Source organism: Prunus mume, linkage group LG2 (assembly GCF_029339155.1).
Source record: "Prunus mume cultivar Tortuosa linkage group LG2, ASM2933915v1, whole genome shotgun sequence".
Classification (NCBI taxonomy): domain Eukaryota; kingdom Viridiplantae; phylum Streptophyta; class Magnoliopsida; order Rosales; family Rosaceae; genus Prunus; species Prunus mume.
Genome location: NC_142699.1, coordinates 29,806,258 through 29,824,491, shown reverse-complemented (window position 1 = coordinate 29,824,491; position 18,234 = coordinate 29,806,258). Strand labels below are relative to the sequence as shown.

General features: G+C 36.1%; 2 protein-coding genes across 3 annotated transcripts; both read left to right on the top strand.

The window, feature by feature from the left end:
- The first annotated feature begins 135 nt into the window (after positions 1 to 135).
- Positions 136 to 990, top strand: LOC103323737 (uncharacterized). The gene has a single exon (XM_008225748.2). The coding sequence runs from the start codon at positions 202 to 204 to the stop codon at positions 742 to 744; it is 543 nt and encodes a 180-aa protein (XP_008223970.2). The 5' UTR covers positions 136 to 201; the 3' UTR covers positions 745 to 990.
- Positions 991 to 8,204: 7,214 nt separating this feature from the next.
- Positions 8,205 to 14,959, top strand: LOC103323735 (holliday junction resolvase). Of its 2 annotated transcripts, XR_016124766.1 has the most exons (8): positions 8,205 to 8,348; positions 8,657 to 8,749; positions 9,332 to 9,466; positions 9,577 to 9,666; positions 10,149 to 10,298; positions 10,984 to 12,581; positions 12,979 to 13,953; positions 14,823 to 14,959. XR_016124766.1 is itself a non-coding variant. In XM_008225746.3 (7 exons), exons 1-7 carry the CDS (start codon positions 8,286 to 8,288, stop codon positions 13,901 to 13,903), a joined length of 3,054 nt encoding a protein of 1,017 aa, XP_008223968.2. In that variant the 5' UTR covers positions 8,205 to 8,285; the 3' UTR covers positions 13,904 to 14,045. The 2 variants fall into 2 exon arrangements, 1 of the variants encoding a protein (XP_008223968.2); XM_008225746.3 differs by lacking the exon at positions 14,823 to 14,959 and having other exon boundaries at positions 12,979 to 14,045.
- Positions 14,960 to 18,234: the final 3,275 nt, after the last annotated feature.

Below are 18,234 nucleotides of genomic sequence, written 5' to 3'. Positions count from 1 at the left end.
ATGCTCCTCTCCATTAATTACTACAACTATTTATTAATTACCCTCAACTGTCCCCTACCTTCGCACCTCTTCATCCCTCCCCTACATAAACCATGCACAAACCCCTCAGGTTTCGTTCAAAGAGAGCAACACCAAGTGTGTGTGTGTGTGAGTGTGTGTGAGTGAGAGAGAGAGAGAGAGAGAGAGAGAGAGTGATCAAAGATGGAGATGTGGCGTGTCGTTTTGGTGCTTGCTTTGTCATCAGCACTATTGCATGCAAGCAGTGCACGTAAGGTTCCCGGAGATGACCATGTTAGCCATAATGAGCAAACCGTGGTTGTGCATGCAAGTGCACCAACGGCAGAGTCACCTACTGGCCTTGGTGACAAGAAGAACTTCATATATGGAGGCGTTGGTGGGTTTGCTGGAATGGGAGGATGGGCCGGAGTTGGCGGTGTGATGCCTATTCTTGGTGGAATTGGTGGTGGGATTGGCAAAGCTGGTGGAATTGGAGGTGTTGGGGGAGTAGGAGGTATTGGAGGTGTTGGTGGTGGTGCTGGCGGTCTCGGCGGTCTTGGGGGGTTAGGTGGTGGTGCTGGTCACGGAGGTCTTGGGGGGTTAGGTGGCGGTACCGGTGGAGTTGGCGGTATTGGCGGCTTAGGTGGTGCTGGTGGAGCTGGCGGTTTAGGTGGTGTGGGTGGTGTAGGTGGTGCTGCTGGCGGTGGAGCTGGCGGTGGAGCTGGTGGCATTCTTCCATGTCCTTGATCACTTTTTTTTTTCTAAATATTTCATTGCTTTGCATGCATGGCTAGCTGTCTGATTAGTAGAACGGTCTTTTGTTAATTAGGCCTATTAGGGGTTTGTCCTTGTCTTTTCGATTTTATTATTATCGGTATCTCTAGTTGTAATTGTTGGGTTGTCTCTTTGAGGCATGCATCCAATGGTTGGTTTGTATCTGTTTCCATTGTTTTCTAATTATGTTTGAATTGAATGGAGTTAGCCTTCATTGTCTTTGAAATTATTAGTCATGATGAATTGATTTATTAAGTTAATCCCCTACATGCAAAGCACTATATATCTCTTGAAACAATATAATTTTGATTGTTATCAAGCATAATATTATCAGCACAAAAACAATGTTTCGTTAAACTTCAAACATGATAAAACTTTATGATTTTCTTACTGCGAGTTAAATGGCAATCGACTATCATCGGGTGTGTGTTGAATTATAGTTTAGGTCTTTAGTGTGTGTTATCGAGTAGTTTTAGGTTCAAGCTTTCTTTGATGGTGCATAAGTTCAAACTTCCTTTCATGGGACTCGTATGCGTGAATTTCTCATTCTCTTCCTAATTTGGAAGAAAAAAAGCCAATTAACTATCATAAAAGAAAGAATGAAATTTGAAATATATAAAAGTCCATAGTTATGTGATCGATACTAAACTTCCGTTTTGCATGGTGAACATCTGTACGGCTTCTTCTTGTGCCCGCGACAGTGTGTGTTTGTTCTTAAATTAATAATGTCAGGCCAGTTCATATCTGACATATAGTAAATTGGCTGACCTTATTATTAATGATAAAAAAATATATATCACAATGTCAGATATATATATGAAATAATAAACATAAGAGTCACCATGTCTAGCAAATCAATTCACAAAATACATCTGAAAATTCAAAAGCTTTATTTTGGGCTAATGCATCCTAGAAACATGCCACATTTCTGAATTGAATTACAAGCTTTTGTGGAAATCCATGACGCTCTTCCTTTAGCCAACCCCGCCCCTCCACCTCCTCCTCCACCACCACCACCACCACCACCACCACCACCGCCCCACCGCCTCCGCCACCACCTCCATTATTTTCATTATTGTTCCCAAAGCCAAAACCTCCGCCAGATCCCCCTGCATCCCCTCCACCGCCGCCGCCACCTCCTCCGCCCCCTACACCACGTCCACCACCACGTCCACCTCCAAAATTACTACTACTACCACCTCCCAAGCCTCCCCCACCATTCCCATCTCCACAGCCACAGCAATCATTTTCAGTACCAGCAGCGTTACACTTACTGTCATATTGAAGTCTATTTCCACTCCCAACTCCAGCGCCATTGCTCTCTCCCGGCCTACAATTAATTTTACTCTCATTCAACACATTATCTCTAATCTTGGGCATGAGGCCACTACTCTTATACGATAATATAGACGACACAAGGAGGAGCACATGAAACATGAAAAATAATTCCTTCATGTTTGATGCTCTCAGAAAGCTAAACTTACATATATTTGTTTTACTTTGGAAACCTAATCCATTTTTATAGAGCACTTTTGCTAGAAGACATTATTGGAGCAGTTGTATTCCAATGAAATACAAGCAAATGTGTTGCATGCATAGCCCCATGTGAATCTGTAATGTGATATCTGTAACTCTCTCGTGAGCAGTCTCAGCACTGACTTCATCATAATTGTAGACAGACATTAATTATGCATGGACAGGGTCCTCCCGTCCTTGAATCTGATGGAAATCAGACCAGAAAATTTACTGTTCCAATGTGGAATAGCCCTACATGTTGGTCCATTAGAATTCTATTGGTACCTTGTAATGTACTTTTGAATTTTATCAAGACGAAAAAAGTTTTGGATTTCTATTGAGTATTTAAAAAGATTTAAAATTTTGAGTGGATTCAATTTGAATTTATACAAATTTTAAAAGAGTTTATACAAGTCTGGGTGTATTCAATTCAAACTTGTATGAAATTTTAAAAAGTCCATACATATATGGGTGTATTCAATTAGTATTATAAAAAAGTAGAATAAAATCTAGGTGTATTCAAAAAGTCATATATTTGGAATGATTTCATTGAGTGATAAATTTTGGTAGGTTTTAAGGTGAGATGTATAAATAACAAAGACCATAATAAATCCAACCTCCCCCCCAAAGATTTCATCATATGCTAGTTTTTCTCTCTGCATACATCCTACCTTTTCTCTTTGCAGAAGACAAACAACCTTCCTCCATCTATGAATTTACACTCCCTATTTTTTCTTTGATCAATACCTTGTTGGGTTTTCTTTTTTCCATAATTTTTCTTCATCATGTTTTTCTTCTTATTAGGTATAGTTTGGGGTTACAGATTTTACTTATTATTAGGGTTAATTAGCTTGGGGTTAAGGTTTATCCTTGTTTTTCTTCTCAATTATCTATATACAACTTTATATAATAACAATAAAAATATATGAAAGAAGTGTTGCTGAATCGATGCATGTTTCAAATTCCACTTCTTTTGATTGCATGTTTCAAACTTTATTATGCAGTTTAGTTCAAACTCTGATTTGTTGAATGACCAAACACTCGATGAACAACTTGAAAAATGAATTTGTACAAATAATAGATAATTAAAGTTATATCGTATGCTTAATATGACCACTTAGACAAACTATAGCTTGAAATTAACTTTGAATCAAATGAGCAGAGAGAATAATTCTTATGAATGGCAGCATCCATGTTTAGTTGGAATCTGTAGCTACCCTTTTAATTCTATAGGGAACATTGTTTTGATAATTATCTTGATAAGAACATCCAACCTTGTAGCATTGTTTTGATAATTATCTTTCAACATCTGTAGTATTTTCTGGGTTATGTATATTTTTTATGCTTTATTTGTGATTGATATGATAAAATTCATAGTTGCATCACTCAAATGGAGTGTGGAAATGCACAACAAGTAACTGGAAAAGGGAAGGGCAAGCAAGATAATAATGCTTGGAGTGTGGAAAAGAGCACAATGTTGTTGCAACTCATGGTTGATGCTGCATCTCATAGATGGCATGATGCTAATGGTATGCTAAGCAAGACAACTGTAGAAACCAAAATACTCTCCAAGATTAATGAAAAATGAAGGTGCCACAATGTATTTTTTTAATTTTTAATTTTTACATGTATAGTTTACATTTGGGCGTACAATGGATACCAAAATATGTGTAATCTATTATCAGGTAAATTTTTCTTAGTGTATTGTGGATTTCCAAACCGACGCCAATTTTTGGCTCCATTTTGAGGTGTTCGATATCATCTCCAAGAGTTTGGTGATCAAGGTCGTGAACCTACAAATGAAGTTGATTTTTTCAATCTTCATCTTGTGTAGTCGTTGAGGAATGTCATTGAGAGGATATTTGGTATATTTAAATCACGATTCACAATTTTCAAGTTCGCACCTCCATTTCCATATACGACACAAACAGAGCTAGTGTTAGCTTGTGTAGGACTACACAACTTTCTTCGAAAAGAGTGTAGATCCGATGAATTTCCTGTTGAATTGGAGAACGAATCTTCTTCATATTCATCATTACGGGTTATTGAAGGGGATCCTGCACTAGTTTTCCAAACACAAGAACAACAATGGCATAATGTTAATGAATGGAGAGTTGGTATAGCTTTGAATATGTGGAGAGATGTCGGGCACAATGACAACAATGAGAATCAAGGATAATGAATGAATGTTGGATATTTTCCTTAAACTTTTCTTTCAAATTTTTATATATATTGTCACTATATTTCTTGAGAATTTCTTTTTAATTTTGCTTTTCGTCAAACATAACTTTTTTTTTAATGTCGTTTTATGTTGTTCAAGGAAAAGATGTGTTTGAGTAACCAATAATTCATGCTTAGGAATACTAGAGAATTTTGAAAGTGCGATTAGACCTTTTGATAAATGCAACCATGCAGCCCATGCATCATATATGTCTGAAGAATAGGAGGAGATCATGTATGGGATTGCGTTGGGCCTGATTGGTTTTTTGATTGTCTGGGTAAGGATGCCAAGTTAGCATTCATCTTTAAAGAAATATGTTAAAAGAAATTATGGAAGTCTGGAATAAAAGCGATATAAATCTTAAGGAAGTTTATAATAAAATTATATAGAACTCTTCTGAAGTCTATGCGAAATCTAAAAGTTCCATGAAATCTGGCACTTCAAAAAAATCTTTTAAAATGCTCTAGAATCATAATTGAATATACCCCAATTTTCCTTTTTCTTAGCAAACATAAAAAGAAAAACTTGTCTCTTTGTCCTTTAAAAGGTAAACTTAAACTTCTAGCATTGAGAATTTTGTTGATGTTGTACCCACGGAAAGTGCTAAATATTAGAATTATCCAGGAAGAAACTAGAATTGTAAAGTTGGGACGAGAATATGAAACACATCTATATTCAGAAGTTAAAGATCAGAGCTACTCATGCATAACTTGTTGCAGATGAGCTTGCTCTCAGACCATATATTAACATGTGAGCATCCAATCCAAAATAATATTGGCAATAGGTAGAGAAACTCAAGATCCTTCCATCTTCCAATGTGCGGCACTCTCAACACCACATACATATGTAGCATGGCGTACTTTACGAGTTTGGTGATGCCATGCCATATGCTACAGGACGATTGGCTTGTTATTAGGGAGCATTTTTCTCACCCAAGTAAGTATCAGCTATCTAGCTTTAACCCCAAACTTGCTTACTGATTGCAGAAAATATGGAGAAATCGAAGAAAGATGGTATCTTTTTAAAATCTTTCGGTTAAGCAAATCAAAACCCCCTGTTTCTTCTTTGATCAATATCCAAGTACCTATACTTCCCTTGAATGTTCTTTTGCAGGAAAGAAGACAATGCTCTTTTAAGTTGTAACGTCCTATGCGCAGATTTCCTGCAATATCGCATGGCATTAGCCATGAAAGCAGATCATGGCTATTGGCAGCCTTTGATTGTAACGCATGCCACCTCCTAAATTCAAAACATAGGTGTCACGTTGCTACATGCCCGGTTTCATTTGTTAAATCTAAAAGTTGGAAGGAAACAAAACTTGAAGTTCCCATATTGAAATATGCCTCATCTTGGTAGACTTGGGTTCGATAGTACTTTACCTATCTCGTGAGTTGGCTCCTCTCCTTGCCCTATATAAACAGATCATACTATGCAAACCATGCATAAATGTGAAAGTATCATAAAGTGTTTAATTAAACATGGCTCGGACACTACTGATCTACGTAGCCTTTTCCTTTTCATAAGCTTGGTCCACTCTGTAAGCCCTCCACCGTTTTCTAAGACACTGGCTCCCACACCATCTCCGTCCATTGGCAGTAGAATTGGGGGCGGAGGAGGAGGAGAGGGTGGTGGCGGTGGCAGCAGTGCCAGTCCGGGTAGTGCAGGTTCAGGGTTTGGTTCAGGGAGTGGGTATGGCCGTGGAAGTGGTGGCGGTGGAGGAGGCGGAGGGGGAGGTGGTGGAGGTGGCAGCGGTGGTGGTAGTGGTTCTGGCTTTGGAGGTGGAATTGGCTTTGGAGGTGGTGGTGTTGGCGGTACTGGAGGATTTGATGGCTCTGGAGGTGTGGGCATGCCTGGGAAATTAAATAGGAAGAGTTCCCCAGGCTACCATTAATTTAGAGCAATTAATATACATAAGCTGTGTGTGTTTGCTCCTACAATTCTACTTGAAAGTCCCCTGTTGTGTTGTTCTTTCTAGCTAGCTAGGCTTCTCCTACAACAGAGTGAATAAACTAGTAATCACTGTGTCACTTTTCTAAGTGAAGTGGTACTTCATGTGTGTTTACTACGACTATATGTATTGAAGTTTTATTTGTTAATTAAAGGGTTTGTATGTTAACAATCATTTGATCTAATGACACTCAGTTTTCACTTTATTGAAATAGGTACCAACTTAGTTGATAATGTTGAAAATTGTTAACAAATCCCCACAACTATCAATTGATGATTAAAATTATTCTAGCTCACAACCATGTCCTAGGCATGAGTAATTATAATGTATTATTGTAATACGGTCATGTGATATAACTTATCAACGTGTTATAATACAAGTGGATATTTATTGATACTATTCCCTAAGAATGAGAAGTCAACCATGTCATCCACACATATTAAAACAAGTAGACAAGTTATACCAATGATCATACTATAGTGCTATACAATCCATGTATTGGGCATTGACATATACCATAATACTGGCCACACCTTGAACAACCAACAATCATCACACTTGAGGTTAATGGTGTATTCAATTAAGATTTTAAAAATTTTAAAAGAGTTATAAAGTTGATGGAGTTTAATTGAATTTAATTGAGTTTGACTAAATTCTACGAACTCCACATAGATTTTGACTGAATTTGTATATAGATTTTAATTGAGTTTTTGATTTTAATGGAGTTTATAGTTATGGCGGTGGTGGGGATGAGAATGGCGGTGGCGATGGTGGTTTGTGGGGGAGGTAGTGGTGGTGGAGGTGGTGGTGGTTGTGAAGGTGGTGGCAGTGATGGTGATGATGCTAGCAATGGCAATGATGGTGATGATGCTATGTGTGGTGGTGGTGACGTGGGGCTAATAGTGGGGTGGTAGTGGTGGTGGATGTGGTGATAAGGGTGGTGGCGGTGAGGTAAGGGTGGTGGTGGTGGCATAGTGATGATGATGGTGCTGGTGGTAGTAGTGGTGACGGTAGGGATGATGGTGAGGCTAGTAATAGGGGCGGGTGAGTGTTGGTGGTGTTAGGGGTGGTGTCGATGACAGTGGTGGTGGCAGTGGTTATGGTGATAGTCATGATAAGATGGTGATAGTAGAAGTGGTGAAATCATATCTTGAAAATAAAAAAATATATCTATCAAAATTTCTGGGGGAAAGCAAAGATTTGTCATGGCCTAAAATTAATCTATTATCAAACGAAATCCACCACTTTTTGTATTTCCTTTAAAATTAATGAGTTTTTGAATACATCCAAACTTTTATGAAATCTTTTAAAGTTATGATTGAATACATCTAAATTTGAATGGAGTTTAAAAAGTCTAAATTGAATACACTAAGAATTGAATGAACTTCTATAAAATTGAGATTGAATACACCTAAACTTTTAAACTTCTATTAAAATCTTTTAAAATCTAAATTGAATACACCTCTTAAGAGTTTTACTCTCCACACCCAACAATATTATCATCACGCTCAGCTCCGGTATTCTGTCCAAACTTCCCAATTTTGACTTAGTATTGTTATTTTTATATATTTTTTGTATGAAGTCCATAACCAAGCCCAATTATTTAAGCTTACACCAAAATGTTCCAAGTTCACAAATTTAAAAAACAGAAAGGGCCACGTTGAGAATTTAAACCTCTTAAAGGGGCGAAACTATAAATATGGTTTTCTGTTCAATAAAGTGTAATTATAAATTTGCCTCTTCTTTTTGAAAAGGCGGGAAATCAAATCCACCAGAAGAGAAAGTAGAGAGAGAGAGAGAGTGAAGCTGTATTGAGAGAAAGAGAAGGAAATGGAGGGAGGGAGCTCAAGCAGCGAATTGCAGAGTATACAAGACGCCATTAGATGCTCAGATGTATGTATTTTCAGTTTTTCATTTCCAATTTTGCAAAAAATTCAATTTGAACCTTAGGGTTTTCAGTCCATTCATTTTTAATTTTCTGTTTCGCTCTCATTTCTCTCACTCTCAGCTTTTAGTTATGCATTTCTTAGCTAGGTTTCGTATAGTAGCTTGTACAAAATTTGAATCCCATTTTAATCAAAACTTGAACTGCATCGCAAATTTAATGAAGTGACATTTTCTTCGATTTTTTTTTTGTGTGCTTTTAATTCACGTTTTATTGATTTTTATTTAACCATGACCTGGACTTCTGTGTTATGCAGGTCGTGGAGAATCGTATTGAACTACTTACGAAGCTTGGGGATTTGAAAATAACAGAGAAATCTGAATTGGCTTCCCTTGCGGAATCTCTCACAGTATCCAATTCAATGCTATTGAGTTTTTTCTTAATAATTTATTCCATTACTTATGATTTCTAATATGTTCAGTGTTTAGCAAAGTGTGAAAATTTGAAATGCACTTATTTTTGTTTTATACATCCTTTACTTTTCAGCTTTCAGGAACACTGCATAGTCATGTGTTTCCCCAATTTCAGTGAGAAATTAAGGATTATTTCAGTATTGTCGTTTCAATGTTCTATTATAATATTTGTTCAATTTCTCGTACATAAACGTTGTGCGCAGTAATAAAATGGAAGATAACCCCATTTTTGGCTTCTTTTTAAGTGTTGATGAGAAAAGCTTTGCCACTGGATCAATTACTTTTTGTTTTTCTCAGTGCTCTTATGATGACCTTTGTGTTTCTTTTGATGCAATGTTGTAGGCCATAAAGTTTCTTAGAAATATGTTTTCAAATTTACATGCATAGGAAAGCTTTCATGGCTAACCAGCCCACCATTATTTTCTTTTGCAAATGGTCATAATTCGGTGTGCGATCCTCTCATGTACTGTTTGCTATGCAATCATCTGTTCATGGTTTTGTTCTTAACAACAAGCTAGACATTTTGGGAGGACTATACTTGCTTGGATATAAGCCAGTGCATGTTAAATAGGGCTATATTACAGGTGGCTGCAAAATACCTAGAATCTGATATATCCAACTGTCTAGCACATTTCCTTGCCCTTGGGACCAAGGTACTATGTCTTTACTTGCACTGTGTTTGGATTAAGAGCAAGCATACTAAGTTTTTATTCTTCATTGGAACCTGTGGTGTCTAATATCTTGAGCATGATTTACCCGTCAGGCCAGCATATGGTGTGGTAAACACCTAAAAATGACTCTTATGTCGACTGAGGATTCTCAAGAAGAAGAGCATGCCAACCTGTTCTTTGAGGTAAATGTTAGTGCACACTGTCAGTCTTCTTATTTGCTTACAGAAAGAAATGTTGCTTTTATATAAAGCATCCTTTGTCTTAACCTGAATACTAACACGACAAGTTTCTTAATTGGAGACTTCTCCAGTTTAAAATGATTGAATTTTTTTCTTGGAAAGTGTGCAAGTAGATGCATTAAATGTTGTTCCTATCAGCTTGTATTTTGTTCTTGAACCAAGTTATACCTTTTATTGGAGGGTCTGCATGCTGTTTATTTCTTTGAGGGATTTTCTTCTGAAGTTCGTTGACATGTAGGACATTTGTAATGTTTCTGTGCTTTAGTTGCTGGTATTTTGGATAACATTCCATGCCAGATGTTAATACATACTCAATAAAAAAGGTAGCATATGCGTGAGCTGCTTCCATCATCTGTCTGCTGCATTGTGAACTAGCTGTCTTGTAGAATACAGTTTTCATTGACACTATGCACTTCATTTTGCAGCTGCTACTGAATCTGCTGAGCTTTTCTTGTGCTAGTTTTTCATTTTTGTCAAGATTCCCTGTTTCTGTTGACAAGCTGTCATTAGATATTGTTGAGAAATTCTTCGTGGAACAGTTAAACTTGATCAAAGATTCAATATCAGAGATTAAGGTACTTATTGCATTGTGTTTCCTGTGATAATATTTATGGATCATTTATTCTAATAAAAGTACTTTGTTTATCTTCTGGATCTTATCTGTTATGTAGTAATTCATATTGAAAGAGATCACAAACTTTGGAACGCCACAGAACTGTTAATGAAAAGAATGTCTTCACTTTTTTCTTTTCTATATTTTTGAAATTGATATTACTTATCAAATATTTTCTTTTCGAAATGCATTTTAGTAATAGTTTAAGAAATGCTTTGCTAAATCAAGTACTGCTAAATACTTGGTGAGTCAGGGCTTATGAATTTCTGATGTTTAACAAAGAAAAAAACTTACATTAACATTAAGGTTCCAATGAAGTGCCAGGGGATTTTGATTGGGTATTGAGACTCTTGTTTATTTGAATGAGCCAAGCTTTAGTGTTGATTTATATCTTATTTCTTATGAGTTGGGCTAAAATATACTTGTGATGGATTGCATAAATAAATATACATAGGCCACTTTTGAGATATGTGTTACATGATGGTCCAGTATATATTTATGTTTTTATTGAACTTTAAAATATTCCGTTTTATTTAAATGAACACTTGTTGATCAATTGGTCAATTTTCCATTTGTGAACTCTAATTATTATATATTTTAGAATACCGATCACATCTCACATTAGACATTGCACAACCTAAATGCAGAGAATTCAGTGCTTTGAATCAGTGGTAAAGGTCACACTGGAGGTCATTGATGCTGTAATAAGACTATGTGGAGCATATGCCCGAGCTGTAAATTGGGAGTCCTGGGATGAAAAACTTCCAGGGGACAAAACTGGAATGGATGTTGAAGGTTTCAGTAAAATGAATCATGTTATTAATGTAACGAAGTATACAATAGAAAAATTGTGTGAGATAGGCATTGTTGCTGCTAATAATGGTGGCAGTCTGGTAAAGGTTCTTAATTTTTCGTGGAAAGGTGTAGTTACTTTGCTTCAGCTTGGTGAAGGGGTACTCGCAACAAAGGTGAATGTAGCAGATATAATTTCAAATCTGATCTCATTGGTCAATGAATTGTTAAGATGTGCAGCTGAGGCTTGGTCATCGTCTCTGAAGGAAACCATTTCTGTGACAGAAGCTAGAAAGACATTTCTTCCAGTCAAGTTTTATCTGATTAATGCAATAAAAATATCTTCCCTGTATCCATGTCAAGCATATCTGGTACAAGGGGAGATAACAAATTGCATCCTAATGATCTCAACCTTTAAAATTTTATTGAGCAATGAAAAGCTCTTAAAAACTGCCGCTGATGTCTTCACAGAACTCTTGGAGAAAGCATCCTTGGATTTACTCATTTCTTTACTGAATTCATCTCAAATGAAGCAGGAGTTCAAGGGTGAGATTCTAGACTCTCTGTTCAGTAAAGGAAGCTACAGAGATACTGTTTCTGAAGATCTGAGTAAATTTAACAAGATAAGTTCATTGGATGAAATCTTTTCTTTATGTGGGGAAGCATTTCGTGGAGAAAAAGCCTTGTTGCTTGGTCGTGTTTCATTGTTTCTTGGTTTTTTGAAATTTTCTGTTGATCTTGAAGAAGATGTAAAACTTGGTATTACCAGAAAGCTTGGATGGTTCTTGGATATATTAATCGATGAAGATGTATATTCTTCCATTTTGCTTTTGCAAGTTCCTGGTTTATACGGGTCCGGAGAAACTGTGGAAGTTGTCTGGCAGCCTATGTTTTCTTTTCTTTTGAATGCATTGGAAATCTTCATGCTTGTGGTCTCTCCTAGTCCTGCTTGGAGTGAGTTGGAGTCTTTCCTTCTTGAGAATATATTTCATCCTCACTTTCTTTGCTGGGAAATTGTGATGGAACTTTGGTGCTTTATGCTGCGTTATGCTGAGCCAGGGATGGCGAGTGGCATTATTGGTAAACTGTGCTCATTATTAAAGTTTGTGGCATCTGCGGAATCAGTTCTTGTACCTGGTTCTGCTCTGAGAAAATTGGCAAGATCGATCAGCATGCTTCTTACTTTTGGTGCACAATCTATGGTAGACCAGGTTTACATGTCTATTGTTAGTGATGATGGAGCTCAATTATCATCAGTTATGTGTTTGGCCTTGTTCATGGAAGGCTTTCCATTAAATTTACTCTCAGACAAGATGAAAAGTATAGCAACTCAAAGAATCATTACTGATTACTATGTCTTCGTAGAAAATTTTGATGACAAGTTGATGCGATCTTTCCATTCCGGTGCTTTTGGGGTCCCAGTCTTTGCTTTGTCTGCTTCTTTGCAGTCTCTGTAAGTAACTTGAAACCTTTATGCATGTTACTTGGTAGTAAACTGTTTTAGTCTAAATGATTATTCAATCATGCAAGTTTATTTATTTAATATTTTTTTGAGAACTGTGACTTACTAAGGTTAAACAAACTTCCCAAACAATATGCTTGCACAACCAATATTATTTCACTATGATATAATATTCTTTAGCCTATCCATTGTTTCTTGAAGAATTTCAGTTTAACAGTATCTCTATTCATAATTACTTTCTTCTGTATTCTTTTCATGATGCCATAAATTCCTCTTCATCCATTTCCAAAACCACTGTTAAATCTTTTTCTTGCACTTTCTTCTCCACCTTTCATCATGGAATCTTTTAACCACTATATTTAATGAAGTGTGTTTTTCTCTCTTGAAGCCCGATCAGCATATCTGATATCGATGTGAAGACCCTGAAGTTTTTAGTTGCTATCATTCATAACTACAGAGTTTCCTCAGATAAATTAATGAAGGAGCACTACTGCAAACTTTTGAGTGAAACATTGGGAATCATCTCAAAAATGAACCATCTATATGCATATGACGAAATGGAGAAAGTAATCTTTGAGCTTGAAAACCTGTTTATCTCAGGACCTGCAGCTTCTGATACCCAATTGTATGAATGCAAACCAAATCTGGCTCTTTTCATGGCAGGCCTTGCTCATATGGAAATCAATGAAACTAATCAAAGTGCCAAGACCTCTGCTCTGTGGGAGCTGTATCACATGTTGTTGAGAGAACGGCATTGGGCATTTATTCATGTGGCCATTTCAGCATTTGGATATTTTTCTGCTCGGACATGTTGCAATGAACTTTGGAGATTTGTTCCGCAAGATGCAGCGCTTTCATATGATTTAGTATCTGCAAATGAGGCAAGCGTGGAGAGATTCATGTCTCAGTTTAAGATATTTCTTGAGAAGGAAACAGCGCTTCTTGCAATGACGCCTAGCTCTGACCAGCTTGGTCTGCTTGTGAGGGAGGGTCTAACTCTGAAAGAAATGTTTCGAAAGAAATCAAATGTCATTCCAGAGACTACGGAATGTGAAAACATGGAAATCGACTGCAAAAAGCAAACAGGGGAGATTAATGGTGGAAAGCAAACCAATAAGAAAAGGAAACTTCCGGATGGAATTAGGAAGGGAATGGAATTGGTAGAGAGTGGTATGAAGGTCATTGTTGATGGTATTTCTCAGTGGCAGCAAATTCAATCCGGCTCGGATGAACTTCATGAAAAGTTCTTGTCTAACTTTTCTCGCCTTGAAGATGAAGTTGCTCAACTAATTGGCCTGGCTGGTACTGATTAGGCTGCAAATTTCTGTTCAGTCCTGGAAAGTTGTGTTCCAATGCTTAACAGGTGAGGTACTGAGCTGGTTTACATGTTCTGAAAAATGCTTTTTGTATATATTGTTATTAGAAATATAAATATCAATTTGATCCCTGGCCTTCAAATTAGGTTTCCATTGCAACCTCTACCATATTGGTTGCCTTTTTTTTCTTTATCATTTTGATTTCAAATTTCACGAAGCTTATCTTTTAAAAAAGGGTTAACTGTTGATTTACACCCCCCGAAGTACATGAAAAACATATATATATATATATATAAAATGAATTTAAGTCAGGCGATTGTCACACCAATGAAATAGTAAAGGTATAGGGGTAGCCATTAAATTATCAGTTACCATATTAGTGTATTTTTTGGTCAATAAACTTAAGTTGCTGGTTTCAAATTTCACAACTTCTTTTCTATTTAAAGGAAGCTAAAGAAGCAGAACATTTCGGGCCGTTTGATAACCATTTCAATTTTAGTTTTTATTTTTTATTTTTTTGTGCTAGAGTATAGAGTAAAAAGAGGGAGAAGTGAGAATGAGAGTGAAGATGAGATTTATAGAGAAGATAAGAAGGATGGGATGAAGGAGTAACAAAAATGAAAACAAAATTAAAACATGAATTCTATTTGAAATTGTTTTTACTTTTGTTACTCCTCCCTCCCATCCTTCCCTCTCATCCTCTCTCTCAATCTCATCCTCACTCCCATTATCACTCTCATTTTCGTCCATAACATAGCACACAAAAATGAAAACTAAAAACTAAAATTGAAATGGTTATCATATGAGCCCTTCAATAACCATCTGATCAAGCATCTTCTCCAAGGTTCTGAAACAGGACAAAAATGAACACACTAAGTTTTCTGCTTCTCCTTCTACTGTCCCTGTCCATATGCAGCTCAATGGATGATTTTCGAGTGACCCTTTTTAACGACTTGGCCAAAAACACCAATCTGAATGTTCAGTGCCAAGCCGCCGGCGTGGATCCAAGCCAGCATTCGATTCTATTTTTACGTGACTTTACCTGGAACGTCAACCCTAGCACTGTGTTGTCTTGTGACATGAGTTGGGGAAATGTAAATGGGCATTTCGACATATTTGATGCTAAAAGAGATTCAACTAGGTGTTCCAGAAATTTCTGCGCTTGGCGCGTGAAGCAGGATGGCTTGTATCTCTTCATCGAGGCGCATAAGAGGTTGGAGTTGCAGTTTACATGGCCTCACTGAAAATCAGCACGGCAAATTGCACTGTGGATTTGTTTGGTTTTGTTTAGGACCACATGCATGCAAATAAAGTTTTTCCTAGAAATAATGAAGTAGTTAGCTAGTTTTCTTTCAATATGTACGCCTACTTAAAGCAATATGTGGCGCTCACGCTGTTTTACTCATTTTGTTACATGATATTGATGATTTAGATGTCTTGAGATTTAGCAATACTTTTGGGCAAACGTTTCTATATTACATATTCTTTATTCCTTAAGGCCTCATTTGGTGGATCGACTTTGATTGGATTATTGGAGTTGAGTTTAAGTGAGTCGTTATGAGTTGAGTCCCACCCCCTCTAGATTAGACTTATAAGACACAATATGTTGTATTGTTGTCCAATTTAATATGTCTAATCCGAACGCATATAGGTTAAAAATCTTCAAAAACCAAATCTATATCTAATCACAAAATTTAAAAAAAAAAAAAAAATCTGCAATATTGAAAGTAAAAAAAAAAAGAAGAAACATGAATCACTCCTATAGACAAGGTAAATAAATGAAAGGAATAAAGGTTTTTTTTTTTTTTTTGGTTGAGAAAAAAGAATAGGAAGGAGAACCACCATCACTGAGGCAGATGGAAATTTTAGATAAGAAAGAAACAAAAGGGATATTACCTCTTACTTTTTGTTGCTTCCCGTTTCTCTTGGCAGGGTAAATGGGTATTAAAAAAAAGTAAAACTATCCCGTTAATTGGCCTAAATTGACCCTAAAAAACGCCTGGATTATTCCTAATGAATGCATCCGTTTTTATATTTCTATATCAAATTTAATGTGTGGCTTCCATGAAGATTTGCGTTCAAGAAAAACCTAATTGGAAAAGAAGATCAAGAAAAAAAAAAGTAAACATGATGAGAAAAAGGAAAACACATATCCCCCTTTATTACAGTTTTTTGAGGTACGACAGAATGAAAGCAGACATGTCTAGGGTTTCAGTACTAAGTACAGGATATTTTCCCCATCATCATCATCATCATCTTCACCTTCATGTTCTTGTTCTCCAGTCATACATTTTCTCCCACTCTCCAGTCTTGATGTGAAATAAGTAGATTCCACTCTCTTGCGTTCTCCATATGCAATGAACTCCCCCACACCTGTCGATAAACGCATCACTTGGATAAAATACATCAAACGTAACGATGAAATTCGCGTACCACATTGAACATTGAAAAAATGTGTCAAAGCTAGCTCGAAATTTAAATTCCCACTCCTGATGGGGAGCAAGAATGCGATCGCCAAGATCGTCCATATCGGATTCACAATGGTAGTTTAGTTGTTGGTTGGCCAGCTCGTTCTCAATTCTCACAAAGTGCTTTTTCCCAGGCCAGAAGCCAAAGCAGCTTCTTGGGCCAAATGCCAAAGAAAGGAAGAGCACAAAATAGAACAACTGCCTCATTGCTTTTCCCTTCATTTGCAATCTGCTGCCTGCATATGCTTTTATAGCAAAATTATATTATTTGGTTTTCATATTTGGTTATAATCTTGTCATATTTTGAGTAATGCATACACCGGACATAAATGAAAATTGTCATATACATGCATGTTTTTATGGAAAACTGCATAAAGGATTGATTCAGAATGACAACTAAAGGCAATCTGACGACACAAAAAAGTCGACCATCGTGAAATTCATGCTTCCGATTAACAATTTGGCACGTTTAGAAACAATATTAGTGCTAATTATTTCTTAATTTGAATGGATATTTGTCCTTCCTTGGGGAATGTTAGCAACTTTCTCTCTAACCTTCTCTTTTGGACCTTCTCATTTTTCCTAATGACATGTGTCATTATCCTTATACTTAAAACAATGTAATTAATGCATCATACAAGCTAATTTTTGTTTTTCAAATTTATCCTTATTTAATGTATTGGTTTTTTCACAACTTTATTACCACCTTATTAAAATATATATAAATAAGAAAAAAAAATTTATTTATTTATTTTAAAAAGTGTCTTTTTTTTTTTCGAAGAGAACTTTTTTTTTCCACAACAAAAATGATATCACTTCCATGAATAGTCATTTCACGAAAAAGATGTTTTAAAGATATTATTTTCAGGTAGTTATAAGAAGAAGAAAAAACATAACAGTAAACATAAATAGTAATAACAATAAACATATCAGTAAAAGAAACTAGTTTATTAGCAACATCTATTTTTCTAGAAGAAAAAATGGACATTAAACAAAAACTGACGTTTAAAGTAAAAAAAAGGTGATAAGAAATAAAATTTTAAAAAGGCTAATTTCTTGGAAAAAAAAAATCAATATATTTAATAAGGATAAATTTGGAAAATAAAAATTAGTTTATTTGATACATTAATGACACATGTCATGAGTTAAAGGGAGAATGTCCAAAAGAGAAGGTTAGAGAGAAGATTACTAGCATTTTCCCATTTTAAAATACTAAAAAAGAGTACTACTATTTCTACCTCATATTTATTTCCCTACCGACCACCAAATATATAAGAAAATAGTAATAATTCTCGTCATCATTAATATGAGACACATCCGCAGCACCTAAAAGAGGGGAGCGGATGCATTGTCCCCAAAATGTCTTGCCCCTCTGTGACCCTTGCTTAACCGAGTGACATTTACACTTCCACATTTTTTGTTGTTGGAATCGGTACTTCCACTTAGCCAAGTATTAACAACGTTAACTATGTTGAAACATTGAAAAAAAAACCTATTTTGAAACATTTATATTATTATTTTAAAGAAAATACCTTCTTCTTAAATTTTGAAAATCAATTGGCTTTGGAATTGAAACGAGATGATTGATATGCCCTTGGAATATAGTGCGACTCAAGCTTGCTCGATTGGTAATATGTGCTGCAAACTTTTTCGATTGCCCCGATTCAAGTAACACCACATGAGACATATAATTACCCCAAATTTATTTAGAGAATTTCACTGTACTTGAATATCGTTGAACTCATGTCAAATTCACTAGCTTTACATTGTGGGGTTTTGTTTTTTTGTTTTTTTGTTTTTCTGATTGATCCAATCATGGCCTCTACACTACTCATGGTGAGAATCTCATACCGAAAAAGC